The following is a 20,809-nucleotide window of genomic DNA, read 5'->3' on the forward strand; positions in this document are numbered from 1 at the left end:
CATTTTACTCTCTCTCTAAGTTAAACCCTGCAAAATTCTCAAAACAAAGCCATCTTAATTTATAAACCATTCCAAGCTATAGCCATGGCTCCGAGCTTCGTTTTCGAACCTCCAAGTGACGAAGAAGTTGACAGTGACAATGAAGAGTACGGATTTGAACAAGAAGAACACGCCGACGAAGATGAACTTTCAAAACAATCATCAGCGAAAGCAAAGAAACAGTCTCCATGGGATTTCGCCTCCTTCTCAGAATCTGTCGCTGAAGAACACGCTCGACGAAGCACTACTTCCGTTGATTTCAAAATCTCCAAAATTCTCCAAGACCGCTCTCTTCCAATCCTCCCTAAGGAAAACTCCGATAATGATCAGTCCGACTCCGAGCCTGATGATAAACAGGTTGCAAAAACTAAAACTTAAATTGCCATGTTGATTTTAAGCTCACATTTTATTAATCAGGAAACGGAAACTAAAAGTTTAAATTGTTGTGTTGATTTTGAGCTCACATTTTTTTCCCCTAAACAAGTGACGAACAAAATTTAAATTGTGATGTTGATTTTGAGCTACATTTTTGCTTCTGCTGGATAAACTCTTTTCTTTTTGATTTCAGGTTGATTACAGACCCGAGGATGACGATGATGATGGAACTACATCTGTTGGTGACGGTGGTAAGCCTTTTTATGAAAAGGCTGAGGGAGCTTCTTTTCATGCTAATTCGTTCATGGAGCTCAATCTTTCTCGGTCACTGCTTCGTGCCTACCAAGCATTAGGCTACTCTAAGCCCACTCCAATTCAGGTTTTGACATTTGATTTCGACTCATTGATTTTCACCTACTATTTATGACACTTACCTGAAAAACCTTACTCTTTTTTTTGTAGGCTGCTTGTATCCCTTTAGCATTGACTGGGCGTGACATTTGTGGAAGTGCAATTACTGGTTCGGGCAAGGTAAATTTTGCTGGGTTATTTTGTTTCTGAAATTGTGTCACTTGGCTTACAATATGTAGAGATTAAGGTGTTGTTGTATTTGAGTTTTACTAATGGCATAATATTACAGACTGCTGCATTTTCTTTGCCTACTTTAGAGAGGTTGTTGTTTCGTCCAAAGCGTGTTAAAGCCATACGCGTTCTTATTCTTACTCCAGTTCGAGAGTTGGCTGTCCAGTGAGCTCTATATATTCATCTGTATATGTATGTGTGTATTTTAAGCTGGGGTAATTGTTAATTTTTATTATTAATTTTTTTTTTTGTCTTCATTGTAGAGTTCACAGTATGATAGAGAAGCTTGCTCAGTTTACTGACATTAGGTGTTGGCTAATTGTTGGCGGGCTCTCAACTAAGGTTATTAATCTTAAAATTCATAATTTTTTAAATATCTGAAACACATTGTGTCGTAACTGATATGTGCCCTATTTGCATCTCGAAGTGCCAGTTGAAAAAGGAAAAACCAACGCTTTATTTCTCATCATGTGTATGTGTGTATCCTACTAATAATTTAATAACTTACTTCAATTAACTGGATATCAGGTGCAAGAGGTAACCTTGAGATCGATGCCAGATATTGTTGTTGCTACACCAGGACGAATGATAGATCACTTGCGTAATTCCATGTCTGTAGATTTGGATGATCTTGCTGTTTTAATCCTTGATGAGGCAGATCGCCTTCTGGAACTTGGATTTAGTGCCGAAATACAGGAGCTGGTACCTAAATATACTTTGTCATTTCCTTTTCTTTTGCCTAAATGTTAACAACTCTCTATAATGGCATTTATTATAACTGGGGGTCGCCTACAGTTTATTTTATCTAAACTAGAAGTTGCTGCTTTTTAATATGCATTTCTGTGCATGTTCGCCTATGTCCCAAAAGAAGACAGACTATGCTGTTTTCAGCTACCATGACTGAAGAAGTAAACGAGCTTATCAAGATGTCTTTAACAAAACCATTACGACTTGCTGCTGACCCTTCAGCTAAACGTCCCGCAAGATTAACCGAGGAGTAACCCCTTAAAATCACTTGCTTCGCAAAATTTTCTTTCGTGCATTGACTTGTATATCTCTCTTAAATAAATTTATGATAGAATGGTTACCATCTATATTTAATCAAACTCTTGTTACTACTTGTGTTTAGGGTGGTCAGGATACGCCAAATGCGTGAACTGAACCAGGAGGCTGTTCTTCTTTCTTTGTGCTCGAAGACCTTTAAATCCAAAGTGATAATCTTCAGGTATGCTCTTAGCCACCTTGCTGATTTTTCATCTCGTGAAATGAATTTATGCCTTATTCCCTGAGGATATATTGATGGGTTAAGTTGATTTTATGAATACGTCACTTCATTCATATCGTTTTTGTTATATCTATTAGTACTAGGTAACTGTGGTCGATATCTCTGGGAAAACTATTTTGTTGAAAATGTAAAAGTAATGAAAATAATTTTACGTGTATTTGGAATACTTGGACATATGTTCAAAATGGCTATCAATTATCGATGGGCTGGTTATTGTAAGTCTTGAGTATATAGATGTTCTTGGAAACCTTGCCAGATTTGTACCCCTGTCCTATGACTAACTTATGTCTGACCTTCACATTTTAGCTTCGCGAATTTGCATCCATATGCTTCTTCTGCAGCTTAGCAAAAATTCTGAGGATTCCTAATGTTTTGCATCTTACTCGGCAGTGGGACTAAGCAGGCTGCACATAGATTGAAGATTTTATTTGGGTTGGCTGGTTTTAAAGCAGCCGAGCTACATGGAAATCCTACCCAAGCCCAGCGTCTCGATGTAAGTATATGTCACTTGGGTTACGCACTTATTTTCTTGGATTGCTTGTTATCAAGCTTGTGTTATGTTTCGAATACTGACATTCTGCCCAACTGACTTGTGTTTTTTGCCAGTCTTTGGAAGTTTTTAGGAAGGAGGAAGTTGATTTTTTGATAGCAACTGACGTGGCTGCACGAGTAAGTGAAAACTCCAAAATTTATATCCCCTATTTACTATGGCTTTATAGCATCTAATTCATTTATGCATTATAATTTTTATCTGCTGAAGCCGTGTCTTGTCATGTGTTCAGAAGTCAGAAGTTTACCATCTTGAATTGGATGATAATTAGTGCTTTATGACAATTCATACAGGGACTCGACATCATTGGTGTTCAAACAGTTATTAACTATGCATGTCCTCGTGATATTACAAGGTACGTCTTGAACTATTTTGTTTAAGACAACAGGGGATACTCTCACTTCTCACGAGTCACGTCCCTCATGCCAAATCCAATTCTGGCTCTTATTAGTAGTTTTATGATCATTATTAATGTCTATTTTATTGCTGTCTCCGCTGTTGCTTGTCTCACTGGAAGTTGTGGCTTCTGTTATTTGTGGCTTCTGTTATTTGTGGCTTCTGTTATCGTTTCTTTGTCAGCTATGTTCATCGAGTCGGTCGTACAGCAAGAGCTGGTAGGGAAGGATACGCTGTTACATTTGTGACCGACCATGATAGATCTCTCCTCAAAGCCATTGTGAGACTTACATTTCTATGATTCTAGTTATTATTTTTCTTCTTAATTACGGTCTGCTTCCTGCTCCTAAATGATAAATCCTTTTGCACGTCTTTTAGTTATAGAAGTGATTAGGTTATTTCTTCATGATTTCATCACTGTGCATCTTGCCTGATGACAGTAACGTTTAAATTGCTTTATTGAATATTGAGATGAAAGCATTTTGTGGGTTCTTGACTTCTAGTGAATTTGTCTGTTCAATGTTATTGTCAAATTCCCAGGCAAAGAGAGCTGGTTCGAAATTGAAGAGCCGAATAGTTGCTGAGCAGTCAATTACCAAATGGTCTCAAACAATTGATCAAATGGAAGACCAAGTGGCTAGCATTCTTTGAGAAGAGAGGTATTTGCTTGCTACTCTTAAATGTATATTTTCTGCATTATGTATTCTTCTTCATAATTATTTGCTATGGGTTGGTGCAGGGAAGAGAGAGCACTAAGGAAAGCTGAAATGGAAGCATCCAAGGTATAATTATTTTCTCTCAATGCTAAAAAAGTGAATTTTCCTTATGTTTCATTTTTCTCTTGATCTTGTGATGAATGATGCTTGATAACTTGATGCAGGCAGAAAATATGATTGCACATGAGGATGAAATCTTTTCACGCCCGAAGAGAACCTGGTTTATGACAGAGAAGGAGAAAAAGCTTGCAGCAAAGGATGCAAAGGTACCATCGCATTTCACAAAGTTGAGTCCGTGCCTCTCTGAGCTATCAAAATGTAGTTCTACTTACCGCAATATTTTGAACAGGCTTCTTCAGACAAACAAAAAGGTCCTTGAAATGATGTAACCAGTGCTGAACATGCCGAAGACCTTAAAATGAAGGAAAAGAGAAAACGAGAGCGTGAGGTAGTTTTCTTTAATGAGTTGTTACATCTTTCTGTCCCCAACTGTTGGCTGCAACTTGAATGCTGATAATTGTGGTATTGATTTCTCCTGGGCAGAAAAATTTGCCTCGTAAGAAGCGTCATAAGTTGGAAGCATCTCGAGAAATGTTGGAGGAAACCGAAATTGACAGAAGGGAAGAAGTATGTATCTCATCTCCATTCTGTTTTAGTTAGCTTCTTCTTGTTTTTTTTTTCCTTTACTATGGAGCAGACTCGAGATTGTGCTTATCTATCTATGTACAACAGGGTAAGAAAAACGAAAAGTCTGGGGGTGGTCTATCTTTGGTTGACTTGGCTTATAGACGTGCTAAAGCAGTGAAAGCTGTGAAGAGGGCCGTTGATTCCGGCAAGATTGTGAAGAAATTACCAAACAAAAAGTTGAAAAGTGGACAAAAAACCCAATCAAGATCTGGAGAAGTGCAGGATCTCTTCCAGAGTGATATGAGCGAGAAAAAGCAGAAGAGAAGCACGACGGCAAGGAAAGTGTCTAAGAATTCATTCAAGAGCAAGTCACGGTAAACATGGAATTATCTCTCTCTCTCAGTATTGCTTCTGTGAAATTCTTGCTTCCATTTTGAAAAAAAATTTAACTTCCCTTTCATGTGTCTTTGCAACCCAGTTATAAGCGGAGGTAGCATCGCCGCCTTCATGGGGAAGGAGGGAATGCCATCATCATTCACACAGAAAGAAAAGGATCGCAACATATTGAGTAGGACAACTCTACTGATTCATTTAAATGTCGGTAATTAAGAGGACATAACTGTCCAATTTTGTTAGAGTTTGAGGATTATGCGAGCGTAAACGGCTCGTTACGCATCACTGCGCATTTGTACGATTAATTCTAGGAATGTAACTTTATAATCTGTCTACACAAATCATTCACCTTTCTAAGCAACAAAACACCAATTAAATTCTTTTTAGAGAAAGAGATAGAAGATGGCCCTCAACCATTATTTACGTTTTATTTTTTCTTTTTCTGGTTTTAACAGTAATTTAAGGCTTTGTTAAATGCGGGATTAGTTAATATTTTGTTTAAATAAATTTTGGCTTCAAACTAGTTTATGGCTGCACATGTTGTGGTCCTATTCTTATCGGAAAACTCCGTACAGGTCACTGGGAAGAGGCGATGGCCAAACCATTCTCCAATCAGTATTTAGGATTAGATATGTTAACCGTCATTTCGACAGCTCCTGGTAACGGTATAGATTTCACATTCCAATAAGCTGAAATTCTATGATTACGCTCTTTGGATTTAACGAAGATTGCTTGGGATAAAAGCATTCATTACAAAGCATGATGCTGAAACTTCTAGCCATTTGTTGTTCTCTTTCCCCGATTTCATGGAGACTATGAGATTGAATGATTGACAAACGGCAATGACCGGAAGTTTCAGCATCATGCTTTATAAGCAAATGAGACTACGAAAACCTTTGGATAGAATCATAGAACAAACTACTACAATTTGAACAATATAAATTAGGGATAACATAAGTTAGATTATGTTTTTTCATGACTATTTGAATAATGAGAAATACTGTATACTAATAAAAAAAAAAAAATAGAAACTATTTTTTTTTTTCTTTCTAAAATTAAAATTACAGTAGGAAGATTAATCTGTCTGTCGATGCATCTTTCGTTAAACAATGGCCAAGTTGTTTATTCATTGAAAGTTTTAAACAAATCTGAACTAGTACTCCTATATTGATATTGTAGATATGTTTCAATTAAGTCCTTCATCAAGAAAATAAATGTTATTAGCAAATTGTTTGATTCAAAATTGAGAGAATCTATTGTCAAATAATGAATGAAAATAAAAATTATTTTTCTTAAAAGAAAAATTATTCCCCATTTCATAGGATTGATATACCAAGACTTTGTTTCAATATTTTTGTATTTAAGCTACGATCTTTTAAAAAAGTTTGTCAGGAACCTGTTTGTATAACTTTAAGTCCTTTCTCATTAAGAAGAATCAAAATTCAGAATTCTCTAAGCAATAAAACTGATACAGAAAATTATCTTCTTAAGTATATATCAGACGATAATTTCTGTTTCAAAATAAAATACTATAATATGAGAATGGGAGTGTCATTCCCTACAACACGACTTACATTTCAAACTGTTGTTGAGAATGGGAGTGTCAGATTACAGTCAGGTTTATATTCTAATAGTTTCTAGGCTCATTGCTTCTGCAACAAGCTTCTATATTTGTTTGGCTGGGATGGAAGTTGATTTTGGCTTGGAATAGGGATTCCCAGGATCTTGTGGGGTTGGGGAAGCATACTGTTATTTAACTAATCTTACTCATATAGATCCTAGAATTTGAACATGATAATATGATTAGTAGAGATATTATCGTTCTTAAATTTTGTCCGTTTCTATGATTCTTGGAGAAAATTATTACGATTCATTTCAGCAAGATATATAGCTCTTCCCGTATACTTACCCTGAATGACTTTCTGATCAAGTGCTCGAAAAGTTTCTTCATCTCCTTCATTGTATTATTCAATCCAAAGTCAACGCCCACATGTTTAGCATGTTTAATTTTCTTTATTTTCAATGATTGAATGCAAGCAATGCTAATGCTATTATAACTATGTTTGTGTTCATCTCTTCATTGCTTAATTTATTCAGGTAGTTGGTTTATCTACTCTAAAGTCAGGACCCACCACTTGCATCTTTATTAAGCTTCAAACGATCACACGTGACAGGCTGACGCCTCATTATTAGACTTGCATAGCTAGTTGTTAGCACTCTACTCCGAGAAACCTAGAATTTAGAGTGCGAGAAAGCTTATCACAAGCAATGGTGCTCGCCGTACTAAACAATGGTGCTCGCCCTAGGGTTTACCGGCAGTAGTCTGGCCACCACCAACATGAGTATGCTTGCTGTCCAAGTTCTAAGGGGGCGGTGGTTCATGGTATTTGCATCATTCCTAGTTATGTCATCTGCCGATGCTACTTTCTTGTTTGGCCTATACTCAGGCACATAAGTCAACTCTAGGGTATGACCAAACTACCCTCAATTACCTCAGCTTCTTCAAAGACTTGGGCGCAAATATTGGAGTCATGTCCGGTCTGATCAACGAGGTTACGCCGCCATGGGTGGTGCTAGCATTGGGAGGAGTCCTAAACTTTTTCGGCTACTTCATGATTTGGTTAGCCCTTACGAAAAGAATCTCAACCCCACAAGTTTGGCAAATGTACTTGTACAACTTCATTGGTGCTAATGCACTATCCTTTGCTAAAACTGGCGCTCTGGTCACATGCGTGAAGAGCTTCCCGGAGAGTCGAGGTGCTTTGATGGACCTCATGAAGGCCTATGATGGATTGAGTGTTGCCGTCATAACTCAGTTATACCATGCATTTTATGTTGACGATACAAAAGCCTTGATTTTGTTTATAGGATGGTTTCCTGCAGCCATTTCTTTCACTTTCCTGAGGACGATTCGGATTATGAAAGTTTCTAGACAACCAAATGAGCTCAAGGTTTACTGTAAGTTTTTCTATATTTCTCTTGGGCTTGCAAGTTTCGTTATGATCATAATCATGTTACAGAAGAAATTTGCATTTACACAATCTCAGTATGGTGGGAGTGCAGCTTTGATGATTTTCTTGTTGTTCTAGAAGAGTATAAGCTTTTGAAATCCAAACTTATGGAGATAAATGATCCTAACCCAGTTAAAATAGTCACGTGTGAAGATGATTCAACACTAACAGATTCGAAAACCACCACGAGTACTGATGAAAGCTCTGTTGTTGAAACAGAGGAAAAACATAGTGACGTTTCTTGCTGGAAAACAGTTTTCCGGCCACCAGAAAGAGGTGAGGACTACACGATCCTCCAAGCTTTTTTTAGTATAGATATGCTCATCCTCTTCTTAGCAACAATATGGGGTTTTGGCGGCACAATGACAGCCATAAACAACTTGGGTCAGATTGGATCATCACAAGGGCACCCTAAGCAAAGGATAAGCACATTTATTTCATTAATAAGTATATGGAATTAAGCTGGTCGGATAGTCTCAGGTTTTGGGTCAGAATATCTTCTAGTCAAGTATAAATTCCCTCGTCCACTCATCCTCACATTCATCCTTTTGCTATCATGCGTTAGTCACCTCTTAATAGCATTCAATGTTCCCGGAGGACTCTATGCAGCGTCGGTAATCATCGGATTTTGCAACGGAGTTCAATGGCCAATGTTGTTTGCTATAATATCTGAGTTGTTTGGGCTGAAATACTACTCAACTTTGTTTAATTTTGGGTCAACGGCAAATCCTATTGGCCTATATTTGCTCAATGTTAGAGTGGTTGGACATTTCTATGATAAAGAGGCTAGGAAGCAAATGGCTGCATTAGGGTTGACTAGTAAGCACGGAGAGGACTTGGATTGCAATGGAGCTGAATGCTTTAAGTTGTCATTTCTTTTAATATTTGGTGTGTTTGTTTCACTAATTTTGGTGATTCGGACTAGGAAGTTCTATAAGAGTGATATTTACAAGAAGTTTAGGGAGGAGGGGAAGAAGAAGGTGGCCGAGATGGAAATGGAAGCTCCGGCGCAAAAGGAGGAGGTTAAGATTTAGTATCTTGTAAAATGAATGAAAGAAAGAATAGGAATTCTGGCCAATAGAGAAGGAGAATGTTTCTCTGGCTTTAATATGATCTCATCTCTTTTTTCTTCTATAGAAGGATGTGTTCTTGCTAAGGCTTGTGCTACTTTTGGAAGTAACTTTCAACTATGTTGCTTTGCACTTGGTCTGTATTAATAAACCAAACTAGTTGTATGATAAAGATGTGGGTGAAAAATATACTTTGAATTGTGATATTGTTAATAGGCTTACATATTGCCCAGCTTAAAAAGTGAAAAAACTACAAAACTCTATTGATTTAATTTTAAAGTACTACATATAAAATAGAGCATGCTTTTCAGCAACTGTATCATTTTAGTATTAGCTCTAGCAGTCCGCTTCGACTTTCTTCGGACCCACAGCGACGTTGACATTTTTCAGTCAAGTAGAAGGAGTTATCTGATGGAGTTGGAGATGTCCCTTCCTCCAGGAATTATAAATATGACAAGTAAATTTTTAAAAATGTCACAAGATGATATCTTCATTTGCTAGATGGTTGTAAGTTAATGTTGGAGCTTTAGAATAAGCATGCATGTAGATAAATCTAATTCAAATAAGCTAATTATAGCTATTTTAAACCACCATTCGAGCAAATCTTTGGAAGTTGGAAGTCACTTCTATTTATTGCAATTAATTACATAAACAGTCAAACAGGAGGCAAGTTTTTCCCATCAAACAAATGGCTAACTATTTTCTACTAGAATTACGCCTGTTTCTTCTGCCAGCCACCCTCGACCTGTCACTGAAAAGTCTATCAACCACTTTATCAACGACATTGAAGTAGGCATTGCTCCAAGGTCTTCGGATTGCGAAAATAACAACAGGAACCAGAATTCCGACAGTAAATCCCAGCCCCACACTCAAGTAAAACCACGTGTCAATAAACGCGCTATCATCATTCTTTGCATTATCTCCTTCGTCTTCATCACATGTACAATTCATGCAAAGCGGGGGTCCACAGAGTCCTTGATTCCCAACATAAGAAGATGCATCAAAAGTTGTCATGTGTCCGGCGTAAGGTATTGCGCCTGAAAAGTTATTGTTCGAGAGGTTCATGTATCCCAGAGACGATAACAAAGCCAAGCTAGCAGGAATTGAGCCAGAAAGCCTGTTAGTTGACAAGTCAAGAGATGACAATTCTAGAAGACTCGAAATGTTTGTAGGAATATGCCCTGCAAGTTCGTTTCTAGACAAGTTCAACACCACCAAGTGGGATAGTTTCATTATTTCTTCAGGGATCGTGCCATCAAGCTTGTTTCCTGAGAGGTCTAAACTAGTAACGAGAGACAGAGTTTTTGTATACTTTTGAGACTGTCCTTTCAAGTTGACAATGAAGCTCTCTTCATAGTAAGTGCCTCTATACTTTCCATACAGTAGATATTCAACATTACCCTCCACGCGAGCCATGGCCTTGAGATCACCTAAGCTAGTAGGAATTTTTCCAGTCAAATCATTTTCGGAAAGGTCCAGGACTTGCAAAGAGCTTAGATTTGAAATGATCGAGGGAATTCCTCCATAAAATTTATTAGTTCGTAAGCTAAGTATCCTTAGAACTCCAAAGCCATCTCCAATCCAGGACGGAATGCTACCAGTTAATTCATTAGTTCCGATATCCAAAGTTTCCAAGCTGGACAGATTCCGAAATGCTGGAGGAATGCCGCCTATTAGCTTGTTGTTGCTCAGGTGCAATGACTGGAGCTGTTTTAATTGACCGAAAGAGTCAGGAATCTCCATGGAAGATTGTTATTTGCAAGGTCAAGAGCTTTTAAGAGAGAACAATTGCCAACGCTTGATGGAATGCTTCCTGTTAAATTGTTGTTAGAAAGATCGATGACTTGAAGATAAAGCATCTCTCCTATAGAGCTTGGAACTTCTCCTGTTAGATAATTATGTGAAAGGGAGAGAAATATCAATTCTGGCATGGGTTTTGCCGATGTCCTGCGGAATCTGACCAGAAAACTGGTTGTTGGAGAGATCTACAAGTCAATCCCAACATTTGGGAAGGAATAATTCCTTTTAAGCCGTTGTTGCTTAAATCAACATATGAGTAAGGAGCTAGGTTTAGAGGATTCGGTAATTGACCTTGAAGCTGATTGAATGAAGCATTTAACAAACTTAGGTTCCCTGAAATATCCCAAAACCAGGTGGGTATGGAATCTGAGATGCTAGCATTTGAGATGTCTAGATATTGGATCTCCTTCTGAAACCTGAGCCATTGTGGAAATCCAGGACCTAAATGACATGAGCTTGTCTCAAGCCTCCGAACTTGAAATGTGGGGAGCCATTTGGAGCTAACGTTCAAGAAAAGAGAATTAGAAGAAAAGAGCAAGATTTTTAGCTTAGTTAGCTTCGAGAAGTGCTCTTCAGAGACGATGCCAGACAAATGATTAGAAGAAATATCTAATAGAGAAAGTTCGGCAAGTTGGCCGACTGTATCCGGAAGACTTCCATTTAATCCATTCCCTGCAAGACCTAAGTTTGTGAGGTTTTTCAAATTTCCTAGAGCAGCAGGGATAGGACCTTGGAGGGAGTTGTACTCTAGGGAGAGCTCAACAAGATTTTTTAGCTCACCGAGCCAATCTGGCAATATTCCTACCAAATGATTGCTAGATAGTCTCATGTACATCAAAGTAGGAAATGGCCTTTTCGCGACACAATTCTCAGTTCCTTCCAGAAACTCAGGAAGGCTGCCTGTCAAGTTATTTCCGGACATATCAAAATAAGTTAAGCTACAAAGTTTTCCGATAGTGCTTGGAAGTCCACCATCGATGTTATTATCAGACAGGTCGAAACTTCTAAGGGATTTCATATTTCCAATGGAAGCAGGGATTCGACCATGTAATCTGTTTGATGCTAAACTAAGAATTTCAATCTTTTTCCATGATCCTAGAAACAGTTTAGAGCAACTTGCGGAAAGATTATTCCCAGTCAGATCCAAGTACTTCAAATTCGGAAGTTCGCCAAAAGAAATTGGGATTCTTCCATACAAGTAAGTATCACTTAAGTCTACATAGACAAGGGTGCTCATGTTCCCCAGCCAATCAGGAAATTTGGAATTGAAGTTGTTAGAACTGAGATCTATGACATACAGTGATGTAAAATTAAGAGTCGAAATGGATCCGTTAATCCACAGGAATATAGATGTAGCTCAGACAGATAAGGAATTCCGTTAAGAACCCGAATCCAGTCTAATCCTACAGCTGAAAGGTCAACTCTATCCATCGCTAGGAATTTCAAAGAACCTAGTTTACTTAACCAATCTAGATTTGTGATGCTTAAACTGAAAAGCTCTGAAGAGACATCAAGATATTGCAATCTAGAGAGGTTTTGGAAACTTGAAGGAATAGTTCCAATAAAACCAGCATTAGACAGGTTCAAATACTGCAAATTTTTAAGAGATCCGATGAAGTCAGGAATTGGAATGCCATTAAATGTGTTGAGACTCAAATCTATATGTTGTAATGATTTGATTTGAAGCAGTGAAGGACTAATCTCTCCGCTCAAGTTCCAGAATCCATACCTGCTGGTAGTAGGAGACTCTAAACTTATAGGATACGGGTTATGGAGATCAATGGAAATGACAGAACCTGTTTCATTGTCACAATCAATTCCTCTCCATTCGCAACAGCTGATTCCTTTCCACGAAGAGAGCCGGCTTTCGGGATCTTCCAGGCCATTTTTAAAATCTATTAAAGCTTTCCTATCAGATTCTGAAACAATTCAGAGTCTTTGCTTTAACTTGACATCCAAGGAAACAAAGAGCTGCAACAAACAAGGTAACAACTGAATAACTCTCCATTAATATGGAGTAACTATGAAGCTTAATTTCTGTGAATTGCCAAATGTGTGAACATTAGCAAGTTATTTAATGCCCTGGATTTCTTGATCAGCAAGAATAAAAAAACACTTGGACTAGTGGAAAAACGACAAGACGGAAATCTCAAGCAAAAAGGTTTCAGAAAGTCAATGATCTTACAGTTTTTTTTAATTAGAAACCGATAACTATGTGAGAAAATGAAGGCAATATTTTATTTGCATTGCTTTATCAGTTGTGAACAGAGACCAACCTGTGACTCATTACAGAATGTAAATAAAATAGTTTTATACCACATGTAAGATTTATCAGGATCTCGAACTCATGATCTTCATAATACTAATCGGAAAAACATACTTACAGACGGCGCGAGCCATAATGGACGGTACGATAAATTAATTTCTCCTCTTGACCTTTATTTTGACATTACAAATGCGACCAATTTATATCTAAAAATATATTTTAATTAATACGTCCATCAAATAACCAATTAAAAAAATTTAAATTTAATTATTTCATTTAGACCACAAAATAAATATAATATAAGATATACATTTAGTCTCATACCAATAATTCAATAAATATATAATCTCTTATTCAACATTGACTTTATTGTTTCTTTTTATTTCATTTAAACGAAGAGGATAGGCCTAATGACCTCTTAAGAATTAGAATAGAAGAAATAATTATACGGGCTGGTCTTACAGGCTTTTTAGCTGGTAAATAGACTAACCTATATTACTATCTGCTTTCTATTAGAATGGGCTTCTATGTAGACATGCGAGCTCAGATACTATAGTTCAACAAATCTTTACGTTTATTTTGAAGAAAGACAGACAAGACAACATGTGGAAATAAAAAAACAAAATAAGATGTTACGTACATTCCATAATTAACAATAGCAGGGCTGTGTGATGAGGGTAAAAACCTAGCATTACTGTCCTATTCTTGTTGTTTACTAACTTTATATAGTCTTTTTTTATGGAGTTTACAACTTCTTTTATATAAAATAAAATAAAAAGATGCTTCTTCACAACATGGTCCATAGGAAGTGTCTTTTGGACGGTCTAAATCCATAAAATTTAGGGGACCTATTAATGTTTCTTTTCTTCTATATGGGCAACTATAGTTAGCGTCACCAGCCAATAGAAACTTTAATTCAATTCATATATGCAAAAGCTAGCTTAGATCAGATCCAAATCTTCAGTTTCCATGATAGTGACAGTTCGTTTGGAGAGAGTAGGAGGCAAATCATGATAACAAAAAACCTCGCATGTTTTCACAACTATTTATTTGAATGAGATGATTTGATAGTTGAAAAGTTCGTTTTTTATTAAAGTCCGGTAAATACTAATGATAAAGGACTCATCATCCCTCAAACTCATCGAAAAATATAAGAATAAATGTGTCAATTACCCCTACATTTTGTCTAATGATGAGTTTCAAGGATGATGAGTTTCTCTTTATCATGCCTCGTATATAATTGATATCTTCATTTATATGATGTGATTTCAAAAGGATTTGAGCATATAAGATTCGGGAATGTATTTAATCGAATGAAATTGTCATTGTAGACTAAATAGCATGGTGGTAGAGTACTTAAGAAGTGAAGAATCGTATGAATAAATGAATTCCTCGGACGGTTTGGCAATTTCCTCCAACAAGAGACATGCCATGTTTAATTATATTACATATTAAATGAGGATAAAACACAACATTTGAAAATAGAAAAAATAGATAGATCAGAAAAGGAGTGCTTTAATTAATACACACCGAAATTGTATTGTATTATTTTATTAGCCACCAATATCTTATCTTCCCAATTTATTCCTTTTAGACTACAGAAAAAGATATTTAATCCAAATAGACACTATACTGTATTTTCAACACCTTCCTTGGTAAAATCATATTATATACACCATCTTTTTTTTGCTTCGACTTTGGTGGGTATACAATGGCCCGCTCCATCTTAGGTGGGTCACAATTGAAATAACAAACTATTTTCGTTGATCTATAAAACATATACTGTAATTGAATTAATTTCTATTGAAATACTATAACGATGGCAATGATAATAATTCTTGAGCATAATAGTTGTTGGTGCTAGAGTACATGACCAAAATAATTAGAAGAGACAAAACGCTGAGATAAACAATGTTGGTGGTGTGGCCGTTGGCGCGCCATTGCCACTACCACCACCAAATATCATTCCAAAGAAGTCTCCGTCACCATCACCACCACCGCTACTGCCGGACCCACTATTATAGGCGCTCGACCCACCGCCGCTGAATCCTGGGTAAGATACGCTCTCACTGCTGCCCCTGTAATTGTTGAAGAATCAATCAGTCCAATGGACAATCATCATTCAATATATATATATTATATAATGCAATTGCAAGAATATGAGTAATATGTTGAAATATTCCTTCCGTCTGCTAATATATATTTTTTTAGTTTTTCTTTATATATTCAAAAGAAAATGTATTTAGTCAATACTAGTGAATTTGTACATCTATTTTTGAACGTATCTAGAAAAGTTAAAAAAATATGTATTAGCAGACGGAGGGAGTATTAATAAGACTAAACATAAAAGTCGGCTTCACTAAAATTGAGTTCAATGTACATAATCATACAATACAAGTTAGCTGACATAAGAGTGTTTAATACTACCATCTTATAAAGATTCACATTGAAGGCACTTGAAAACTTATTCAATCCTAATAAGAATACATCATTTTAATAGGAGTAATAAACGAGCACTAGTTATAAAATGCAGACTATTCATACACGTCGTCATGAAAATTAACCTAGTAAGAATTTTCCAACTTGACAACTAAAGGGGTGTGATGGTGACAAATCCAATGTAGGAAGTTATTATAAGTAAATTAAAGATTCTAATTCTGTTGCCCGAAGTAGTTGTGCAAACAAATGTGAGAAAGTCATTCTACGTTGGAGCTTTTTATTGGATGTTGAAAGAGTTTCAAAGAACTTCAGGGCGTACCATTTTTGGCATAAAAAAATGTAGGAAGAGCAACATTAAAATGAAAAGGAAGCGAAGAGGGGCTGAAATCTTTTTCAGGGAATCACAAGTTTTAGAACAATGCTGATGCAATAAATATACTTTACTTCCAATATTTCCTTTAAGATAGATCAGACCCGAAAGAGCAAAGTATAAAGAAAAGAAAGATGCTTAGCATGCACATCATTTTTGAAGACAGTATGGATTTTGGATTGCATAACAAGAATCTAAACCTCTGCAATTAGTTAAATTCAATCTAAAACAGTATTCCTAGTCCTAAAATTGAAAACATTGTTAGCAAAACTTGCACTGGTGGATTTCTAAAGAATATGAATGTGAAGCAAACGACTTAAGAGAAAAAATAGGTTAATTTTGTGATTGTAAGAATTGAAACGGGTATTTTTGGTAATCTACAGGGGACGAGAAATGTATGCGGAAAGCGCTGCTTTTTAACATGCAAAGATGCAGATATATAAACTGTCCATGCCCAGTTGATATCAGGAAAAACAGGGGTAGGGCCCAATCCTGCCTGGGACCCACAAGTTGAAGGCTGGAAAGCAAGTTCATTGTGAGAAGAATATAAAACTGAGTCAGCCAGCCACACCCACATCCCAATCCACACAACAAACCACCAAACATGACCTGGGATAGTGGCCACCCTTTTAGCCACTAAATTCATCTTAATCAAAACAAAATAAAAAAAAGCACCCTTTTAGCCAGCGTAGGTTAATTAGAGGCTTTGATCAGAAGAATAATAACACAATTAGCTTGGTAATGAAAAGGGCTACTATGATGTGGTCCAAAAGATACAGGACTTTGTGGGGTAAAAAGGCCAGGCACATAAGAGCTGTTATGCACTTTAATCTAATATTAGTACAAGGTAAAAAATCCACGATAAATAAATTAAAAAAAAAGGACTTTTTTTTGCATGAAGAACTGGAAAAGGTCATGGAATAACAGAGAGAAAGAGTAAAGACAAATGAACTGTAAGGCTGTTTCAGTCAGTTTAGATTGCCAATACGCGCAATATAATGTGCAAGCTCTCCTAGGGATGAAAAAGACAAAACTACACCGAATAAGGGGCAAAGTGGGAAAAAAGAAATTGTTTTTCTTTACCTGGGACTGCCAAAGACACCAGAGTTGAGAGTGAGCTGGTTAATGAGAGCGGCAGATTTGGGCTCATAACTTGCTGCCTTGACGTACTGAGCGCCCATCCCTTGACCTGACGGCACAAAGAAAGCTCCATTTACCATTAAGTCCCCGTCCGTCCTCCAGTTCCAATCCGTCCATTGTCCCTCATCTGTATCCACGCGCTTCGTCACCTGTCAGTGGAAAAAGTTCCGTTGTCATACGGTGTTTAAACACGCGCTACAATGGCCGCGTCCAGCTAATATCACACAGATCATAGTAAAAATATTTTAAGATTGCATTCTGGCAAGCAATAGACTAAAACACTATTTTATCCCACAGCAGCTTAGCTTGGTCAAGACAAATGTTTGTAACTAGACTAGGAGTATTATTATTATATTATAGTATTAATTTCGGTTAAAGTAATTTTGGGTAAATAAAAAAAAAAATCTTAAAGGCAATATTGGGACAGGTTGCCCCATATTGGGGGTACTTTTTTATAATCATGTCACCTTCGTACCCGAAAAAGACCATATCAAAATGTAATATACTACTCCACTCTTTATGAATTTGATGTAATTATACAGTTTGACAGACGATCTAAAGGACATTTTTAGTTTTCAAAGGCGCGTGTTCCGCACCTCGCAAACTGAAAATGGGGATATCACCCAGTATCCAACTGCCATCAGCAGAAATATCCTAAATCTCAATCACCGAGTAAAAGAAGTTCACGAGAGACGCTACAGAAACTATCATCATTAAGCAATCATATTAACGCAAAATTGACTTTTAGCTTCTCTTGATTCAGTGTTAAAAGGCAATCTTAATCCGTATTAGTTAGTACTGTAACTTTCTTAATCCATATTAAACCTTGAAGTAAATACAATTACAAGTACTACCTCCGTCCCAAAATAGAGCGTACCTCTTTGGCATCAGGATTTGTCGGGGCAGTGTAACGGTTCCCTTGACTGTTAATAGTCGGATTAGCGCTACCGCCGATGGCATACATCTCCCACGCCGTGAAGTCGTTATTAACGACGTGAATGTAACCGCGTCTACACCTTGGCATACGCTGTACTAGCGCCTCACCGAAATGATTGAACGCTAAAGTCACTTGCATACCGGAATCCAACACATACCTATCATCGTGACCCAACAACATCACCTCATTGTGATGTGAAAAATAGCTGTTCGAAACAGTTATCCCGGTCGAACCCATTATCGCATCGATCAGACCATCCGTACAATAGCTTAAATCGCAATGGTCGATCCATATCTTCGACGCACCGAAAATCGATATCCCTGCTATGCACAATTGAAATTGAAAATGCTATTATTATTATGCAGTGAACCGAACCGAACCGGTTCGATGACTAAATTCTAGTACTAAATTATTTTACATACCGTCGCCGTCGGACATTCCTCTCCAGCCGACATGCGTAGGGCTGGCGGCAATGTTAGCTTTTCCAGAAGGCTTGCAATGGTGAATGTGGACATTGTGAATGATAATATGGGAAACATATTGGATAGTGAGACATCCATTGCCGGTTATATGAACTTGAGCGCCCCGGCCGTCGATCGTCTTAAAGCTGTTAATGATTAGCTCGTGTTTCAACTTGATTCCCATGTCGGCTGAGAATATGATCCATAGTGGCTCCTCTTGAATCACGGCGTGCCGTAGAGTGCCCGGTGTGGGATTTGCCGGGTCCCGGTCCGATGAATCGGTGACCACATAGATCTGACCTCCTTTTCCGCCCAATGAGCCGGCGCCGAATCCAATTGCACAGTCAGCTAGTCGTTGCCGGTTAGACGCCCAATTTTGATCGCACCGCCAGCAATCGTCTATTGGGTTTCCGCTCAGACACGAGGATTGGTCGTTTTGCGACAAGGAAATCAGATGTCTTCTTGATAAAGATGCATTTACTTTACTGCAGGGAAAAAAAAAGTTCAATTCAGAAAACCCAAGTAAATTAAGTATAATGGGAAGCAGAGGATGCTCTGTTCCTTTTCTAAAAAAGGCCGGAAAAATAAAAAGGGTTTTCTTTCCTCGGAAATTCTCAGTTCCGAGCGAAAAATTAGGACAATGAGGAGATGCCGTCATCAAATAATTATCAAATGAGCAAAACCCAGATGGGATTTTAACTATTTTTGGTCAGAATCTTGACCTTGTGACATCAAAGATTGGGCTTTTTCTATTTTTGTCAATGAGAAAAGCTAAGCAAAATCAAAACCACAAAATAAGCAAAACCCAGGTGAACAACAGCTAATTTTGCTTCTAATTTGAAGGAGGAGTTTTGAATAGTGACTTACCTCTGTACTTCTTGAGCTACAGAATCAGGTTCAGGGTGTTGATGAGGAAGAGAGAGGTTGAATGTGGAAGCTCTTACAAGCTGTGTGAGAGAGCTGAAGAAGTAAAACAAGAGAATGCAGGTGGAGTTTTTAAGAAACGACATTGAATGAGCAATAATGGTAGCTTATGCTTGGATTCTTATATGTAAATCTAATGGTGTACTATTAACTACTGGTGCTCTTGAATGCACACAACAATAAACTCCAAGAAGAGCTGGAGAAATTAGGAAGCTGGAGAAAAAATTGGGGAAAACTAGATGTGTTTATATAATAAAACAAGAATATTATAATAATAACAATAATTATCGATTAATTTCTGTTTAGAATGTGAAACTGGTTAACTTTTGGAATAGGGTTTTTTGAGGGTTCGTTTAATAATGAAGGAAAGAACTAAGCAAAGAAAGTTTTGGGTTTAGGAGGCTGTGATGTAGACAGTAGACACCATGGGAGGCTGTGATGTTGAGAATGGAGAAGGGGGAGAGAGAGAGAGTGTGTCTCTGTGTGTGTTTTTTTGTTTGTTTCTCTCTCCTCAAATTCTCCAGCTCCTTGAGGTTGCAGCCTCTCTCAGTTAAGTTAATCACATTCCTACCTTGCTAAATAATCATTCTATAACGAAAATATAAATTTTCCATTCAAAAAAAAAGGATAATATAAATTTCAATCTAAAAAAAGATCAAAAATCTTTTAAACGAAAGAGGAAAAGGGGAAGAAAATATTCCTTCTCATTTGGCACTGGCGCTAGCGGTGGTCGAGGGTCGGTTCAGATATTAAATCGAATCGATACCGATTCGCATCAATTTGATCAGGATATTCTCGATTCACGAATTCGCTAGAAATTGATAATTCGATAGTTCAGGATTGAATCATAGGTTTTTCTGAATGACGGTTATATTGATTGAATCAACGAGATTCACACAATTGAGAGGAGGAAAAGAGAGGAGGATATTAATAATTTTGAAATATGTCAAACAACTTAACATGAAGTCTATTATTGTCCGGTTAGTTTTCTTATGATCGGTTTCTCTGCGTACAATATTCATGTTTGCTGTCGAAAAGGTTGTGATTAGCTTGTTTGTGCGGAAGATGATAATGTAGTGTTTTTATATAATTCTTCGGGGACTCTTGCCCTGCTTTGATTTTTAACAATACTCACGCTTGTATGATATTTAGCGGCATTGTATTATTATGCTCGATTGAACCGAAACTCGTTTTTGATTATTGTTGATATGAAAATTGATGATGAATCAATACAATACCCATCTATTTGCAAACAATAGATATGGACGACATGAAACGTAAAGATAGTATAAGGAATAAAGTAAAGTCGATCACATACCTAAGGGACTAAAGGATATAATCCTAACATGTATGTTGAATATTCAAACTTTCATGTAATTTGTCATGATAATCGAATTGTGGACGATGTTATCGACAATACCCACAATT

The 20,809-nt window shown here is 37.2% G+C and overlaps 1 protein-coding gene and 3 pseudogenes across 1 annotated transcript; 2 read left to right on the plus strand and 2 right to left on the minus strand.

Moving 5' to 3' along the window:
* The first annotated feature begins 84 nt into the window (after window positions 1–84).
* LOC139883110 (DEAD-box ATP-dependent RNA helicase 28-like) lies at window positions 85–4,948 on the plus strand (annotated as a pseudogene).
* Window positions 4,949–7,253: 2,305 nt separating this feature from the next.
* Window positions 7,254–9,008, plus strand: LOC139883111 (uncharacterized; annotated as a pseudogene).
* Window positions 9,009–9,740: 732 nt separating this feature from the next.
* LOC139883112 (receptor-like protein EIX1) lies at window positions 9,741–14,835 on the minus strand (annotated as a pseudogene).
* Window positions 14,836–14,992: 157 nt separating this feature from the next.
* Window positions 14,993–19,467, minus strand: LOC139883113 (probable pectate lyase 5). Its single transcript, XM_071867329.1, has 5 exons — window positions 19,325–19,467; window positions 18,419–18,942; window positions 17,937–18,316; window positions 17,003–17,208; window positions 14,993–15,188 (listed from the first exon to the last, which is right to left on the minus strand). Exons 1-5 carry the CDS (start codon window positions 19,465–19,467, stop codon window positions 14,993–14,995), a joined length of 1,449 nt encoding a protein of 482 aa, XP_071723430.1.
* Window positions 19,468–20,809: the final 1,342 nt, after the last annotated feature.

The sequence above is a fragment of the Rutidosis leptorrhynchoides genome, unplaced genomic scaffold, assembly GCF_046630445.1.
Source record: "Rutidosis leptorrhynchoides isolate AG116_Rl617_1_P2 unplaced genomic scaffold, CSIRO_AGI_Rlap_v1 contig355, whole genome shotgun sequence".
Lineage (NCBI taxonomy): Eukaryota > Viridiplantae > Streptophyta > Magnoliopsida > Asterales > Asteraceae > Rutidosis > Rutidosis leptorrhynchoides.

Excerpts from the sequence above, each read along its gene's own strand:
- LOC139883113 (XM_071867329.1), bottom strand. The coding sequence starts at position 19,467 with ATGTCGTTTCTTAAAAACTCCACCTGCATTCTCTTGTTTTACTTCTTC. Across the intron at positions 18,317-18,418 it reads AGGAATGTCCGACGGCGACG|GGATATCGATTTTCGGTGCG; the intron begins GTATGTAAAATA and ends TGTGCATAGCAG. Across the intron at positions 17,209-17,936 it reads CAAATCCTGATGCCAAAGAG|GTGACGAAGCGCGTGGATAC; the intron begins GTACGCTCTATT and ends TTCCACTGACAG.